Source organism: Pseudorca crassidens, chromosome 20, assembly GCF_039906515.1.
Source record: "Pseudorca crassidens isolate mPseCra1 chromosome 20, mPseCra1.hap1, whole genome shotgun sequence".
In the NCBI taxonomy this organism is placed as follows: Eukaryota; Metazoa; Chordata; class Mammalia; order Artiodactyla; family Delphinidae; genus Pseudorca; species Pseudorca crassidens.
This window is the reverse complement of record NC_090315.1, coordinates 50,111,977-50,128,672: the sequence shown is the minus strand read 5'-3', so window position 1 is coordinate 50,128,672 and position 16,696 is coordinate 50,111,977. Positions and strand designations below refer to the sequence as shown.

The following is a 16,696-nucleotide window of genomic DNA, read 5'->3' as shown; positions in this document are numbered from 1 at the left end:
AGGAAAGGATGGATGGTGCATCCTCTATACGCTAGTTTTATCTCTGTCCCTTTAGTCCAGTCTGGTAATAGTCATTCTTCATCCATCTTTATTTCTTCAATTGGCAATTGGTTTTATTCATATTTGGCACTGGTATAGCATTTAAATATAGTAAATGGTTTAACTAAAATGTTTGGTTAATTTGTAGTACTTGTGTATTTGCTTTAGACTGTTTTCAGAGCCATAGGCAAAATAAACAATTGGGTATTTAGCCATGAGCTCGGTGAGGACCTGTTTTCCAAAACAGTAGCTGTGTTCCTTATCTTGTAGAAATGTACTGCTGAACTGTTTCTTTCTAGCCTTCGGATTGGTCTACTCATAACCCTGACTTCCCTTAACGAGCCTTTTATCTATTTTGTTTAAAGAGCTTTAACTTTTTCTTGGCTATTAATACCTAGGACTTCTGTTCATATGGATTGTAAAGCTTGTTGGTTGTCATTTCACTTCTCTGGCACTTTCTAGTATCAAAGCAGGACTATTGGCAGCAAGCATCACAGGCTTAAGAAAGTGTGGTATCAGTGGTAATGTTGGATTTTTCACTCAAATTCGTGAATGACTAGTAATACTAATATTTCTTTTTTTTTTTTTTTTTGCGGTACGCGGGCCTCTCACTGTTGTGGCCTCTCCCGTTGCGGAGCACAGCCTCCGGACGCGCAGGCTCAGCGGCCATGGCTCACGGGCCCAGCTGCTCCGCGGCATATGGGATCTTCCCAGACCGGGGCACGAACCTGTGTCCCCTGCATCGGCAGGCGGACTCTCAACCACTGCGCCACCAGGGAAGCCCAATACTAATATTTCTAAGTGTTCATTATGCACAGGCATTGTTCTAAGAACTTTATGTGTATTGATTCATTTCTCTTTATAACTAACCTTTAAAGTAGGTAATATTATTACCCCATTCTACAGCTGAGTAAACTGAGGCACAGTTTGTTGCCAGGATTTAAATTCAGGGAGGCTGGTTCTGGAGATTACACTGTTAACCTAATAGACCAGTGCTGATTACAGAAAGTAATACATGCTCTTTGTTGAAAATATAAAAGAGAAAATAAAAATCATTCATAGTCCTGCCCCAGAGACAAATGCTAATATTTTGGTGTTTTCTTTTCTTATGCTTTTTTTTAAAACATGGTTTATCATATCATATGCATAGTTATGCATACTTTTTTCATTTAACATTACAACAAATGCATTTCCCCTGTGTTATAAACTCTTTCTAAGTATAACTTTTAATGGCTACATCATATTGTATCAGATAGCTGTACAATAATTGGTTCTAACATTTAATTATTCCCCACTTATTATTCATGTTGTTTCTGGTTTCTAGGTGTTCCAAATAACACCAAGATGAACATCTTTGGTACCTAAAGCTTTTTGTGAATTTAGAATATTCCCTTAAGAAAGGAAGAATTTTAAGTCTGTTGATAAAAATTGTCCAGTTTTTTTCCCGAACAGGTTATACTATTTTATATGTATACCACCAGTGACAAATGCAGCCTCACTGCATTGAACATTATTTATAAATATCTTCTAACTTGATTGCTAAAAACAATCTTTTAATGTTTTAATGTATGAATATATTTCTGAGGTTTCCTTCTGAATTTGTTTTATATATGCTTATTAATAATGTATTGTTTTCTTTTGTGATGTGTGTTCATTCTCTTTTTGAGGTCTTAGGGCTTGATCATTTTAAGCTTGGTGGTTTTCCGATATAGAGAACAAACTAGTGGTTACCAGTGGGAGTGGGAAGTGGGGAGGGGCACTATAGGGGTAGGGGATTATGCGGGACAAACTATTATGTACAAAACAAGCAACAATGTTGTGTTACATTGTACAACACGGGAAATAAAGCCAGTATTTTATAATAACTATAAATGGAGTATAACCTTTAAAAATTGTGAATCACTGTATTGTACACCTGTAACATATAATATTGTACATCAACTATACTTCAATTAGAAAAAAAAAAGATTAGTGGTTTTACCCCCAGGATTGGGGTTGGGTCTGTTTAGATGTCACAGCCCCTCTTTGTGGGTGATTGTGAGGAAGGGGAGCAGGAATTGCAGACCACGGTACCAAAGGAGAAAAGCATCCACTACCTTGTGTCCTTCATTAAGGCCGTACCTGGAGCCAGAGCAGAAGTAGATTAGGCTCACAGGCCCATATTCAGAGAATGCGTGAAGGAGAGCTGGAGAAGTCTTCTGTCGTTTGTTTTCAACAAAACAAATGGAGGGCTTCCCTGGCGGCGCAGTGGTTGAGAGTCCGCCTGCCGATTCAGGGGACACAGGTTCGTGCCCCGGTCTGGGAAGATCCCACATGCCGCAGAGCGGCTGGGCCCGTGAGCCATGGCCGCTGAGCCTGCGCGTCCGGAGCCTGTGCTCCGCAACGGAAGAGGCCACAACAGTGAGAGACCCGCGTACCGCAAAAAAAAAAACCAACAAAGCGGAGTTTCTTAAGAGTAGAGATGGTCTCTGGGAGTTCTTTGTTGTTGTTTTGGCTGCGCTGTGCAGCATGCAGGATCTTAGTGTCCCGACCAGGGATCAAACCTGCGCCCCCCTCCAGTGGGAGCACGGAGCCCTAACCACTGGACCGCCAGGGAATTCCTCTGGGAGTATTTTTGTATTCCCACTTGGCACCTAGCAGACTATTATATGGTGGACACTATGAGTTCCTTCTGAAGTGACAACTCTCGTTGCTGATCCTGTTGCAGAAGCCCAGCACAGCAGTGGAGTATCTCGCAGCCCACCTCTCCAAAATCCACGGCCTGGACTGGCACCCAGACAGCGAGCACATTCTTGCTACCTCCAGTCAAGACAACTCTGTCAAGGTGAGCGGCATCCCCAGGGCAGTTGGGGGAGCGTGTTTGGGAGGCATCAGGGATGTGTCAGCACTTTCTTCAGAAGGAAATTTGCAGTAGGTTAGCATGGCACGTGTTTCAGGGGTGCATGTGCTTTTTGGGGAGCTGGGCAAGTACACCTGGTTATGTGGTCCAGCGGGAGTGATGTAGTAGCACGTATCTGATATGGCTCCTGGCATTTGTTCAGAGGCTTTTCTTCTTTCCCTTTGTGAAAGGAAGTCAGAGACAAAAACATCTAGAAAGGAAAAGAAGTTTACTTGCCAAGAAGTTGTCAGGAAGTCCCATTTCAGGACTGGCTCATCAAAATAAAAACACAACAGATAAACAAATAAAGGAGAAAAGCCCACATGGTCATTAAAGTTATCAAGTTTACCATTAGTCTGGGGTGGAAAAAGCAATTTTCTCACGTGATTATCACATCTGCACAAGTTAGGACGTCGTCGATCATCAGCATTTCCCAAGTAGAGATGGAGTTGTTTTATTAGAGATTCTCTAAGTTACAGGAGATGCTCAAGGATTTATGTATGTCGGTGACCCTGTTATTTTTGGTTCTCTCAGTGTTTCTTGTTTGTTTATCCTCTCTGACTGTGGGATGTGATATGCACCCTTGTTCAAAAGGATGCAGGGCACAGAGTTAGCCGTGCCCCACAGTTCCTGCATATGATCAGGTCTCTGCCTGGAAGGACAGAGATTTGATCGCAGCAATTTGCTTAGCAGCTTTAGGATTCAGCTTCAGCAATTTAATGCTTTGTTTTATTTACACAGGCATGTACGTCTTTTTGGTATGGTTAGCAAAGCTAGAATCGTACACTCAGGCTTAAAATCTAACTTCTCTCTGGAGGTTTGTAAATCCCCTGGGGCTGTAATTTATTCTTATGTGCCAACAGTGGTTTTTCTGTTTGTTTGTTTGTTTTGGATTTAAGTGTTTGTCCCCATACCCCATCAGCTTGTTTCCCAACTTCAGGAACCAGTAATAATCCGATTCACCTCCTTCTCTTTCTTTGAGGTCCCCAAGTTTGTCAATATTCACTGACAACTTTACTACCCTTGAGGCCTGGATTCCATAGGTAATAAAATAGAAACAGAGCAGTTTCCACATGTGAAACACAGTCCCTATTCCTTACTAGTGGGCTTAGCTTATGAATTAAATGAGATTTTTGGCATGGTATTTGATTTATTCCACTATACCCTGGTAGGAAGACAGTTTTTATTGAACATATACAAATAACATAATTGGAAAAAGTGAAGCAATTTAGAGGCACTTATAATAGTCAGCCATTGTTTTTAGTAATTGGTTGATAAGGCTCAATGCATGCCATTTTTTCCTACATAATCATTTTCTTTAGTTTATCTGACAATTTATTAGCTTATAATTTATACCAATAATTTTCATTCTATTTGTCTTTTGTGAATTCTAAGGGGTCTGCTGGAACAAGATACCGTTGAATGAGTTTCACTTCACTTTGTAGATTGTAAACTGTAAAACTGTTGTATTGAGGGTGAGAGCTAGATCAAGAAGAAAGAAAAGGATTTTTCTTCTATGACCATTAAAAATAGAACATGAACTGTAATGAAATTCGTTCATGTCAGTTTGGATAACCAATTGTTTTTTTCCTTATCTTGGGGTAAGCAGGCTATTTTACAAAATTGCCATCTTCCAGGCTGAGTCCTGGAAATCCAGACCCAGTCCCCTTGTGCATTCTGACATGTTCGTGGTATAAGGGGAGCCATATTGAGAAACCCGTACCCAGCGGCTGTGCCCTGTGATGTCAGCAGTCAGGAACCTGGTTCTTGACCGAGGGTCTTCCGACATTTCTTCAGAAAAATTTCTTTTGATCCCTAGCTTGGAGCAGAGGCCTTTGGCAATGGTAAGAGGAAAGCAGAAGTTACCTATGGATAGGGGGCAGCATGGCTCTGGTTAACTTATTATAATAACCAACTTTATCACATTGAAATAGACTGAAGTCCTCCATTCAACTATAATGTAATCATTTCATAAGACCCCATCAATGATGGCCTTGAGAATAAGAGCTTTTTTTTTTTTTTTTTTTTTCCGGTACACGGGCCTCTCACTGTTGTGGCCTCTCCCGTTGCAGAGCACAGGCTCCGGATGCGCAGGCTCAGCGGCCATGGCTCATGGGCCCAGCTGCTCCGCGGCATGTGGGATCTTCCCGGACCGGGGCACGAACCCGCGTCCCCTGCATCGGCAGGCGGACTCTCAACCACTGCGCCACCAGGGAAGCCCCTGTCACCTGTTTTTGACAATAGTTCCTTAATACCTGATAGTTCAGAGTTTCAGTCTTGGCCCTCCTGCCTTTGGTGCTCTGCCATTTCCTGCTTTCATGGCAAATGCTTGAGCTCTAAGTGTGTTTGTTTTTCTGTTAAAAGCATAAATGTCTCTAAGGCTCAGTTCTTGTCTGGCTCACCTGTGTGTTCCCTGCACCTTCTGTGTTGGAGTGGGTGGAAGAGTGGACGTGAGTGGTTGGGCCCCAAATAGTCGCACAGTCACCTTTTTGCTGTGTGGCCTTGACAAGTTACATCGTTTAGTAATTTAGCTTCCACCCTTGAAAAAGAGATTCATAACACCCACTGTATGATTGTTGTAAGGATTAGATGGGATGAAACTCTTAAAGCTCTAAGCATCTGTCTGAAATGCAGTCAGCAGTCAGTACATTTTTAACTACTAGCAATAGCGGTAGTTAATTTAGTAGTTAAATTACTCTATGTGGTGTGAAGTGATACAGGATGAAAAGTTGTCACTCCTACCTTTCAACTATGAAGGTAGTTTAATAGGCAGGCTGGCAGTGATCTGCCTCAAGGAGTGATCCTCATGTGTTCACAGAAGTCTTTGTTTCTCCTATAATGTTTCTGAGTGTGAAAGGGGCGTTTCCTGTGTGTCTCTGTCACAGGAGCATGGCCATGGGGGCTGACTCAAATGCAGTTAGAGGACAGAAAGCGTGGAATTTGAAGGCTAGGCTTATTTCTTTCCTGTTTTTTTTTTTTTAATATTTATTTGGCTGCATTGGGTCTTAGTTGTGGCACGCGGGATCTTTGTTGAGTCATGGGGGATCTTTCATTGAGGTGCACGGGCTTCTGTCTAGTTGTGGCACTTGGACTCAGTAGTTGTGGTGTGCGGGCTCTCTAGTTGTGGCACACAGGCTTAGTTGCCCCGTGGCATGTGGGATCTTAGTTCTCCGACCAGGGATTGAACCCGCATCCCCTGCATTGGAAGGAGGATTCTTAACCACTGGACCACCAGGGAAGTCCCGGCTATGCTTATTTTGATAGTTGAGGTTTTTTTGGGTTTTTTTTAATGGCATTTATTTCACAAATTGTACTGCTTTCTTTCTTCCAGTTCTGGGATTACCGCCAGCCTCGGAAATACCTCAGTATTCTCCCTTGCCAGGTGCCTGTCTGGAAGGCCCGATACACTGTGAGTGAGATGCCCTACCTCTTGCTCGGAAACATTATCTAGGTGTTTTGGACAGAAGGGGCCAGGGACATTTCCTCTTATTTTTTTGTGAGACAGTTTTCTCCTTCTGTCTTGGTTTAGAAGTGGGACAAAGGTGGTAATGACGGCATAAAAGCTGTTATCTATTTAAAAATTTGCCCTTGGGTCGTTGGGTGAGACTCTATACTAGAAGTGCGAGACTAGCTGGGCTGGGGAGCTGGGCAGTGTGAAGGTGGTCAGTAAGGGAGGGGAAGAGGGTAAGCTGGAGGGTTGAGAGGCTGGAGGTCAGTGGATTGTGGTAGAAAGAACTCTGGCTTTAGATTCAGAAGACCTTGGTTTAAGGCTTGGCAATGACATTTAATTTTTTTCTCCAGCTTTACTGAGATATAATTGACATATAACATGGCATAAGTTCAAGGTATACAACATGTTGATATGTTAGACTTACATATTGCCAAACAGTTACCACTGTAGCATTTGTTAACACTTCCATCGTCACATAATTACCATCTCTTTTCTGCAATGAGAACATTTAAGATCTATTCTCTTAACTCTCAAGTATATCATAGGTGCTATTAACCATAATCACACGCTGTACATTAGATCTCCAGAGCTTATTCATCTTATAACCAGAAGTTTGTACCCTTTGACCAGCATCTCCCTGTTTCTCCCACCCCCAACCCCTGGTAACCACCGTTATACTCTGTTTGTATGAGTTCAGCTTTTTAGATTCCACGTATAATGATATCATACAGTATTTATCTTTGTCTGACTTATTTCACTTACCATAATGCCCTCAAGGTCCATCCATATTGTGACAAATGGCAGGGTTTCCTTGTTTCTTGTCGCTGAATAATATTCCATTGTATATGTACCACATCTTCTTTATTCATTCATCCATTAACGGACATGTAGGTTGTTTCTATATCTTGGCTATTGTGAATAATGCTGTAATGAGCCATTTAATACTTGTGTGGCCTTGGGCAAGCCACCTGTGTTTTTTGAGTAATAGTTTCCTCCTGTGTCAAACATGAATAATAGTGTTTAATATCCCTTGCTCTTTTTAAAAATTGTGATAAAATTCCTTATTTTTAAGTGTCCAATTCGGTGGCATTTAGTACCTGTACAATATGTTTTCCCTTTGGAAAAAAGACATGTATGAAAATGCTGTATAAACCACAAAATGCTACAAGTATAGTGGATAGGCTGTTACCGACCTTCCAACTTTGTTGCCAGATGGATAATTGATCAGAGATAATATATTTCCTTCAGTGTCAACTTGAAAGGGAGCACAGAGATGAATGGAGGGATCTTTATGCATTAGGCTGCCACCTGCTGCGTCATGGCGTGAAGAAGAGAATTGGGGTATTACTTGGCCTTCTCATCTGGGAGCACTTGGGAGGAAGTCAGACTTTGCTCTTGTGAATTGAAATACTTCTCTGGATTAATATGTTTGCTTTAAAAAACAAACAGGAAAGCTCAGGAGTGCTGCCAAGAGGGCAGGAGACAATCAATGTGCTCTTAGGTGGCCTTGGCTTAATTCCTTAAAGAACAGAGTCTGCCTGTCAACCAAATGAGCCCCTTAGCTACCTCGCACATTGGGTGTTTATGAGTGGAAAGTGTCGGTCCTGAAATTGGAAGATTTTCCTCTGCAAAGCTGTGGTCTTGCAGGCTGTGGGAGGGCGTTGCTCCACGTCGATGGTGTGCTTCTGGTGCATTTCTGCATGGCGGGGTTTGTTTGCTGTCTGGGGTTACCCTCAATGTGCTTTGCACGCTCATTCTGGGAATGTACTCGATAACTCTCAGAGGGAACTCGTGGAGAGGAGCCGGGGTGTTCCCGTGTGCAACCCCTAGAGCCATTTGCTTATTTTACATTAAAAAACGTTCTTCTCCAAGTATTTGGCTTAGCTTTATTTTTTACTTGCTGTGGTCCCTTCCATCAGCAAAGAAAAAAAAAAAAGGAAAGCAAATGAAAAGTAGATGTTGATGGTCAACTGATGGTATTTGGAAAAATGTTCCCCAGATGGGTTGGGGCCTCCCATCATCCAGTTTATTTTAATTAGGCGAGAATTCCAACGTGGGTAACTCAAGACAGCGGATTCTCCCTGGAACAATGCCTGCTTTTCCCTCTTCTGCCACAGCCTTTCAGCAATGGATTGGTGACCGTGATGGTTCCCCAGCTGCGGAGGGAGAACAGCCTGCTCTTGTGGAATGTCTTTGACTTGAACACGCCGGTCCATACCTTCGTAGGCCATGATGATGTGGTGCTGGAATTCCAGTGGAGGAAACAGAAGGAAGGTGGGTGGGAGGGAGACCGCCAACTGATTTCCTCCTGAGCCCTGCTCACCAACAGCTCCCGTCGGGGTGGGCCCCGTGATCGGAGGGGAGGATGCAGGAACACGGCTGGCTTAGGAGCGGGAGTCAGGGAACCTCCCCCTTTAATCGTAGGTGGGTGATAGGGTGTGTGGCTGTGCTTCTTCCCCCCAAGTCCATCCTCTTGTGTTCTGTGTAGTGTCTCTCCTATGTGGAAGGGATCTGGAGAGGTTGGTAGCCTTGCTGTTGGATCATTTCTAGAGCTGAAAAACTCAGGGGTCATCGCACACTCAGAAATCCCTGGCACTTGCTCCTTCCCCCCCGTTTTTGTTTATTTGTTTGTTTGTTTTGTTTTGTTTTGGCTGCAACGTGCGGCTTGTGGTATTTTAGTTCCCCCATCAGGGATCAAACCCGGGCCCTTGGCAGTGAGAGCGTGGAGTCCTAACCACTGGATTGCCAAGGAATTCTCCCTTCCCCCTCTATTGATGAGGGAGATGCAAGGTCATCGTCAGTACCACCTACCACGTACTCCCAGTTCTCTTCACAAGCACACAGTGGTATTTCACCTCCCAACCCCTTGAAGATAGGTTTGGCCACATGACCTGCTTGGATCTTGAAACATGAACGAAAGTGATGCAGTCCCTTTTGGGTTGAAGTGGTAACAGCCAGTGTGCAATTATTTACCCTCTCTGCTTCTTCCGAGGTACCTGGAGAAACTCCATGTGGCGCTGCTCCCACCAGGGTGGGGGTGAGGTGAAGATGTAGAGAGAGCAGGAGAGCCTTGCATTAAGCCACTGAGATTTGGGGCTGTTTGTTATTGCAGCTTAATCTAGCTAGCCCTCATTCATGCATCATAAGTATAAGGGGGTTTAGGAAGCCCTCAGCCTCACTTTCTCCACCAACACACCATGCAAACTTAATTTCAACCTCCCTTGTCTTGAGATCTTATTGCCACACTCTCTAAATGTTTTCCAGACCAGAAGTATATTTCATGGTCTTTTCATATCACAAAAGGAAAACCGGGCAGTGGAGTGGTGTGACTTGTCCAGAGTCCAGGAGAGGTCTCTGGTGGACCTGGGATTAGAGCAGTCATCTTATCCCAGCTCGTTTGTGACCTTCACAAGCCGCTTCTAGGATATTTTTTTTTGTTTTTTTAAATTTTTATTTATTTATTTATTTAAAAATATTTATTCATTTATTTGGCTGCATTGGGTCTTAGTTGCGGCACGCAGGATGTTTGTTGTGGCATGCAGGATCCTTCACTGTGGCACGTGGGGTCTTCGTTGCAGCACACGAGCTTCTCTCTAGTTGTGGCTCAGGGACTCTAGAGTGCACGGGTTTAGTTGCCCCGCGGCATGTGGGATCTTAGTTCCCCGACCAGGGATTGAACCCATGTCCCCTGCATTGAAAGGTGAATTCTTAACCACTGGACCACCAGGGAAGTCCCTAGGATTGTTTTTGAAAGGAATCTTTTGATCAGGCTCTTAATTTTCCCATCTTCATTTCCATAATCTGACTTGCTTCTAGAAACACGAGGCTGCTTGGTCTCTATGCCATCAATTTCCATGCTTGACTTCATCTTTCATCTCTTTGTCCTGCATTTTGCCATTGAAAAGAGATGATAGAGTTTCCCCATGGTCTGGCAGCGAGAGGTTGGCCTGTAGTTTTGGACTGAAATAAAAAGTTTTTAGCAACCCATTTTCAGTTGTCTGTGTCATCTGTAAGCTGGCAGGGTGAATTGTATAAATTGGGGCTGTCTAGCCAGTAGTGAAATTTTGAGTACAAGTTATAGGTGTTTTCTAAAATTCCTTTTTACTGTGAGATATATCATCTACAAAATTGCATAAAACATGTAGCGTTTATAATGTGAAAATCTGTGTGACTACCACCAAGGTCAAGAAAGAAAGCATTGCTAGAACCCGGAAGCTTCCCGATCACAATCCTTTCCCTTTCCTAGGGGTAAACACTATCCTAACATTTACGATAGTGATTTCTGTTTTTATTTTTACAGTTTACCACCCATTTCTGCATCCCTAAAAATACTTTAGGTTTGTTTGTTTTTGAACCTTTTATAAATGTAGTCATCCTGCATGTATTCCTTTTTTAAAAAAAAATTATTTAGTTGCAGCATGCGGACTCTTAGTTGCAGCATGCACGCGGTATCTAGTTCCCCGACTAGGGATCGAACCTGGGCCCCCTCCATTGGGAGCCCAGAGTCTCACCCACTGGACCACCAGGGAAGTCCCCATCCTGCATGTATTCTTATATTTTACTTCTGTCTCAACCTAATGGTGTTCCATTTTCTTTTTACTGCCATGTCTTCTTAGTCAGTTTTTACTGGACCACCTCAGGCTTTGATGTTGGTTTTTCACTGTGGTGAAGGAGCTCTCAGAGGTAGGAAAAGAATCAGGATGTTGTGGTCCAAGGAAAAGGATGCTTCATGAAGGAATCAGAGGTCATTGGTTTTGGGTTTTGCTGAAGGATCTCCATGCAAAGTAAGAGAGAAGCACTTAATTGTATAAATAGGTATAAATAGGAAGCCATACGATCATTAAGAGACCAGTTCCAAAAGCTGATTGAGGAGGGAAGCCTGATTGTAAGACAGTGGAAACAGAGGCAGCACGAACTGGTTTTGTGAATGAGTTTGCCTTCAGAGGCAAGGAGTAGACTAAATTCCTAGGAGGAGGCTGCTGCCCTCTCTGTTTGAAGGCAAGGAGAAGAGGCAAGAAAGGGAGTAGGTGTGAAAGCAAAGGCCCTTTGAAAATAGGGAATAGGGCCGAAGACCCAAGTAGAGGATTTGGGTTTAGAAAGGAATTAGGCATAACTTTTCTTCAAAGTCAAGGACATGAAAAGAGGCTGGATGTGGAGTCAGAAAATTGTTGCTGGGACTTCCTTGGTGGTCCAGTGGTTAGGACTCTGTGCTTTCACTGCCGAGGGCCCGGGTTCAATCCCTGGTCGGGAAACTAAGATCCTGCAAGCCATGCAGCGATGCCAAAAAAGAAAATAAGAAAAGAAAATCGTTGTTATGAACATGGGCTAGATGGTGGTTCTCATGACAGGTAGTAGCTCAGAATAGTTGCTGTCTTGATAGTTGTACACAGGGATGTATTAAAACATGGAGGAATGAAGACCTGGTTGAAGGCAGTGACACAGAGAAGGAACTTTGGCCCTCACTCACTCTGTTCTTTGTTGCCTCAGTTTCCCCATCCATAATACGAGGGAATGGATGAAATTATTTCTAGATTCTTTGCTCTCTAAAGATGGCCATAAAGAAGATTCTAGGTACTGCAGAATTACCCTGAAATGTTCTGATCTTCCATAAAGCTCTTTCAGAAAGCACCTTGGACCTTTTTATTGATAGGATAATTTCCCTTTGACCAGTCCTATCGTGTGAAAATACAATTCAGTCAGTTAAGAACATTAAAGATTGATTATTCCTTTTATAAAGAGATGCATTTCCTTACCAAAAAATTATTTTAAACAGTAAGATGTCACGATGCATTTAAAACAATTCATTTTACAAGCAACCTATTCATCCCCAGCTCCTCTGGAGCACGTAAAAGGAAGAACATTTGTGGAGGTGAAAGTTCAGTGAGACGTTAAATCCCAGCATCTCTCTTCACTTGCTAATTTGTGAGCTATTATTTCACTTCATTTAAGTTCCTGCTCAGGACTTCCCTGGTGGCGCAGTGGTTAAGAATCTGCTTGCCAGTGCATGGGACATGGGTTCAAGTCCTGGTCCGGGAAGATCCCACATGCTGTGGAGCAGCTAAGCCCGTGCACCACAACTACTGAGCCTGCGCTCTACAGCCCGCGAGCCACAACTACTGAGCCCGTGTGCCACAACTACTGAAGCCCGCATGCCTAGAGCTCGTGCTCCAAAACGAGAAGCCACCACAATTAGAAGACCGTGCGTAGCCACGAAGACCCAGCGCAGCCAAAGATAAATAAATTTATTAAAAAAGAAATAAGGGCTTCCCTGGTGGTGCAGTGGTTGAGAGTCCTCCTGCCGATGCAGGGGACACAGGTTTGTGCCCCGGCCCGGGAAGATCCCACATGCCGCGGAGGGGCTGGGCCCGTGAGCCATGGCTGCTGAGCCTGCACATCCAGAGCCTGTGCTCCGCAACGGGAGGGGCCACAACAGTGAGAGGCCCGCGTACCGGAAAAAATAAATAAATAAATAAAAATAAGGTTCTGCTCAAAGGTGACTTCCTCAGGAAAGTCCTGTCTAAAAATAGTTCCCCTGTCGGTCTCTATCCTCTTATCCCATGTTATTTTTTTCATAACATTGTCACTACCGGACATGTTATTGTATGTTTCTACCATTGGAATGTGAGATCTGTAAAGACAGAGATTCTTTTTTTTTTTTTTGCGGTACGTGGGCCTCTCACTGTTGTAGCCTCTCCCGTTGCAGAGCACAGGCTCCGGACGCACAGGCTCAGCGGCCATGGCTCACGGGCCCAGCCCCTCAGCGGCATGTGGGATCTTCCCGGACCGGGGCATGAACCCATGTCCCCTGTATCGGCAGGCGGACTCTCAACCACTGTGCCACCAGGGAAGCCCAAGACAGAGATTCTTGTATTCACTTTATAGCCCTAGTGCCTAGAACAGTACCTGGCATATAGGAGATGTTCCATAAATATTTGTTAAATGGATGAATGGATGAATGAATCTCACCCCATCGCAACCTGTAAGAAACTTGATGTTGAATCCAGAAAAACCTCCATGATTCTTATCTGGTGATTTCTAGGGTCCAAGGACTACCAACTGGTTACGTGGTCACGGGATCAGACCCTGAGAATGTGGCGGGTGGATTCCCAGATGCAGAGGGTATGTATTCAATGATGCTGTGGAGGAATGTTAACTGGATACACCAGAAACTTAAGATAGAAGATTTGGTAGTTGAAGAAGTTAGAGGATACGTAATGGACATTTAATACGTACTTGCCTGTTGGCCGAGTGGCTTGTGTATGCTACACTGAGGCTTTGAGGTATTCAAGAGCCCACTTCAGTATTCAGCACTTGAAGGCTTCAAAGCCTCTGAGTGTCTTTTTTTCCTCTTGTCCTGATCTAAGGTAGTGTGGGTTAGCATACTGAGCAAGGGGCTTGGGGGCTTCATTTCTTTCTCTTATAAATGGGCTAGAAAATCTGCCCTGGCACTAGGCAGCGTTCAGAGTTCTCCACGTTCATCAACACCACCTGTCAAGTGAAGCCCTTTCCAGTTTTTGCCCCATAAATTGTATCTGTTCTTATATGAAGCACAGTGGTCCCTGTGTGAACTGCTTTCGTGGCCCTTGCTTTGCTCTGCCCCATCACGGGTTTCTGTCTTCTCATCTGGTGGCTAAATTCCTTGAAGGTGGGATCCTTGTCTCACTTGTATTGCATCCCATACAGCACTCTGTACAGAGTGGATAGAAAATGCTGGGTCAGATTTGCTACACTGCTTAGTACCAAGTCATTCATGAGCAATTTTGGTCAAATACCATCACCTTATTGCCTTTTAAATCTGTTTTCTCCAAAAAGTACCATTTGCTCCAAATGCTTTGAGGTTATGATATTTTTGGTCTTGTGTTGGCTGAATAACTCCATCAAGGCTGGAGTTTAAAAGGTTTTCTGAGATTTGCGTAACCTATGAACAGGATAAAACATTTTCCAGGGTAGACTAATAGAGTCTGTTACCCTGTGTATTTAACCAGGGAGAATTGGTGATGGGCAAAACTCATTTTGATTGTATGTGTTTGGGGCTGACATCTCTCGCCTTTGTGATTCCCATTTTTAAGTCAGAACTCAATCAAACACGACAGTCCTTTCCACTGACTTCTCTAGACCTAGATCTATGTCGTCCCCTCTGTTGCAGCTTTGTGCAAATGACATCTTAGATGGTGTTGATGAGTTCATTGAGAGCATTGCTCTTCTGCCGGAACCAGAGAAGACCCTTCACACTCAGGATACAGATCACCAGCACAACTCCAGCCACGGGGAGGAAGAAGGTAATTGCTCACACTGTTTTAGGTGCGGTGCCCCTCTGTGCATCTCCGAGTTGTGGCAAATACCCCAGAACTGCTCTCTGAATCCATTTCAGAAATCTTTTCCAACAAGTTACCCTCTCTCTCCTGCTAGTCTTAAAGGAAGACCCCCCAAGCAGTCTCCTGGAAGAGAAGAAATCAGAGCAGCTGGGCCTGCCTCAGACTCTGCAGCAGGAGTTCTCCCTGATCAACGTGCAGATCCGCAATGTGAACGTGGAGGTGCTCGGGCTTAGCAAACTGTCTCTCGCTTGCGGTTGGCGGTTGGTGGGTGAGGGGACTATTTCAGCCATGATTTAGGCTAGCAATATAGCTTTGCTGCTTTAACAGGGAAGTGTTCTGTGCTTGCTTTTTTGTTTTCTATGTTATCTAAGGACATAGATATTTTACAAACGCAGATTATTTTCCCTTACCCTGTTATTTTCTCATAAGATGAACCAAGGGATAAACTGATGCTCAAATGTCTTAAAATCTCCTTAGATGCTCTAACACCTCATTTTACTCTATGTGAAGATGCTCAGCTCCTGGAAAGTTTAGTGTTTTGGTGGGGGTTACTGGCAAAGTTAATGGCAGGGCTGAGTTTGGAAGCCAGCCTCCTGACTCTCCAAGGCTCTTAGTACTTTGCTGTACGATCTTGCCTTGTAAGCTGGTCATTTCCTCAAAGATTTAGATGCATGTTAAGAAGGTGACCAAGCCTCTTTGTTCATTTAACACACAGAGAGATTTACTCTTTTCCTTTTGGGCAGGTATTGAAATTCTGTGCTTCAGGGAATTGAGTCTTTCTGTGAAGGAGTTTTAAAACTTGATTAATTTTTCTCTTGCCCAGATTCAGTTAACAGTAGGCCTGGATCTGTGCACTTACATAATTGTATCATTTGGCCTTTAAAACAGCTCTGCAATAAGTGGTTTTATCCCCACTCTACAGATCAGGAAACAGAGACACTACGAAATGAAATAACTTGTCCGAGGTCAACAGCTATTTGAATCCGAGTCTCCAGATTTCCCATATGTGTGGCTCTTTTTGCCATCCTCCAGCTGCCATCTCTAGTTGGCAGCACAAGAAATCAAAAGAGATAAAGGATTCCTTGATTAATTGGTTATCTATATCAACTCAGTTTATATTCCCTTCGTCCCAGTTGAGAACAGTTTGGATATCCAGTGATCTAGTCTAAGAAGGAGATCTTGATTCCTTTCCCAGGACTGCTTTTTAAAAATGACTGAGAGGGACTTCCCTGGCGATCCAGTGGTTAAGACTCTGCACTTCCACTGCAGGGGGCGTGGGTTCAATCCCTGGTTGAAGAAGTAAGATCCCACATGCTGCGTGGCGCGGCCAAATAAAAAATAATAATAAAATAAAATAAAAATTACTGAGCTGTAATTCACATACCACAAAATTCACCCTTTTAAAGTTTACAGGGACTTCCCTGGTGGTCCAGTGGTTGAGACTTTGCCTTCCAATGCAGGGGGTATGGGTTCGATCCTTGGTCGGGGAGCTAAGATCCCACGTGCCTTGAGGCCAAAACACCAAAACATAAAGCAGAAGCAATATTGTAACAAATTCAATAAAGACTTTAAAAATGGTCCACGTCAAAAAAAAATCTTAAAAAAAAAATAAAGTGCACAATTTAGTGGTTCTTAGTACATTCACAAAGCCATGCAGCCATCACCAGTGCTACTTCCAGAGCATTTTCATCATCCCCAAAGAAGCCTTACATCCCCTAGCAGCCTCTTCCCATTTCCTCTCTCGCCAGCCCCTAGCAGCCCCCGTCTCCTTTAGAGAGAAGGATTTTCCCAGGAGTACTTTTTTTTTGTTTTGACATCTTTATTGGAGTATAACTGCTTTACATTGTTGTGTTAGTTGCTGCTGTATAACAAAGTGAATCAGCTATACGTATACATATATCCCCATATCCCCTCCCTCTTGCGTCTCCCTCCCACCCCCCCATCCCACCCCTCTAGGTGGTCACAAAGCACTGAGCTGATCTCCCTGTGCCATGTGGCTGCTTCCCACTAGCT

General features: G+C 43.7%; 1 protein-coding gene across 9 annotated transcripts in view; it reads left to right on the top strand.

Moving 5' to 3' along the window:
* Positions 1 to 16,696, top strand: part of WDR59 (WD repeat domain 59) — a 109,923-nt gene that overhangs the window by 30,380 nt on the left and 62,847 nt on the right. For all 9 annotated transcript variants that reach the window (XM_067719806.1, XM_067719807.1, XM_067719805.1 and 6 more), the window contains 6 exons: positions 2,747 to 2,863; positions 6,249 to 6,326; positions 8,486 to 8,642; positions 13,408 to 13,487; positions 14,515 to 14,647; positions 14,778 to 14,902. In XM_067719806.1, the coding sequence (XP_067575907.1) occupies positions 2,747 to 2,863; positions 6,249 to 6,326; positions 8,486 to 8,642; positions 13,408 to 13,487; positions 14,515 to 14,647; positions 14,778 to 14,902 (690 nt within the window). The remainder of the gene's footprint in view (positions 1 to 2,746; positions 2,864 to 6,248; positions 6,327 to 8,485; positions 8,643 to 13,407; positions 13,488 to 14,514; positions 14,648 to 14,777; positions 14,903 to 16,696) is intronic.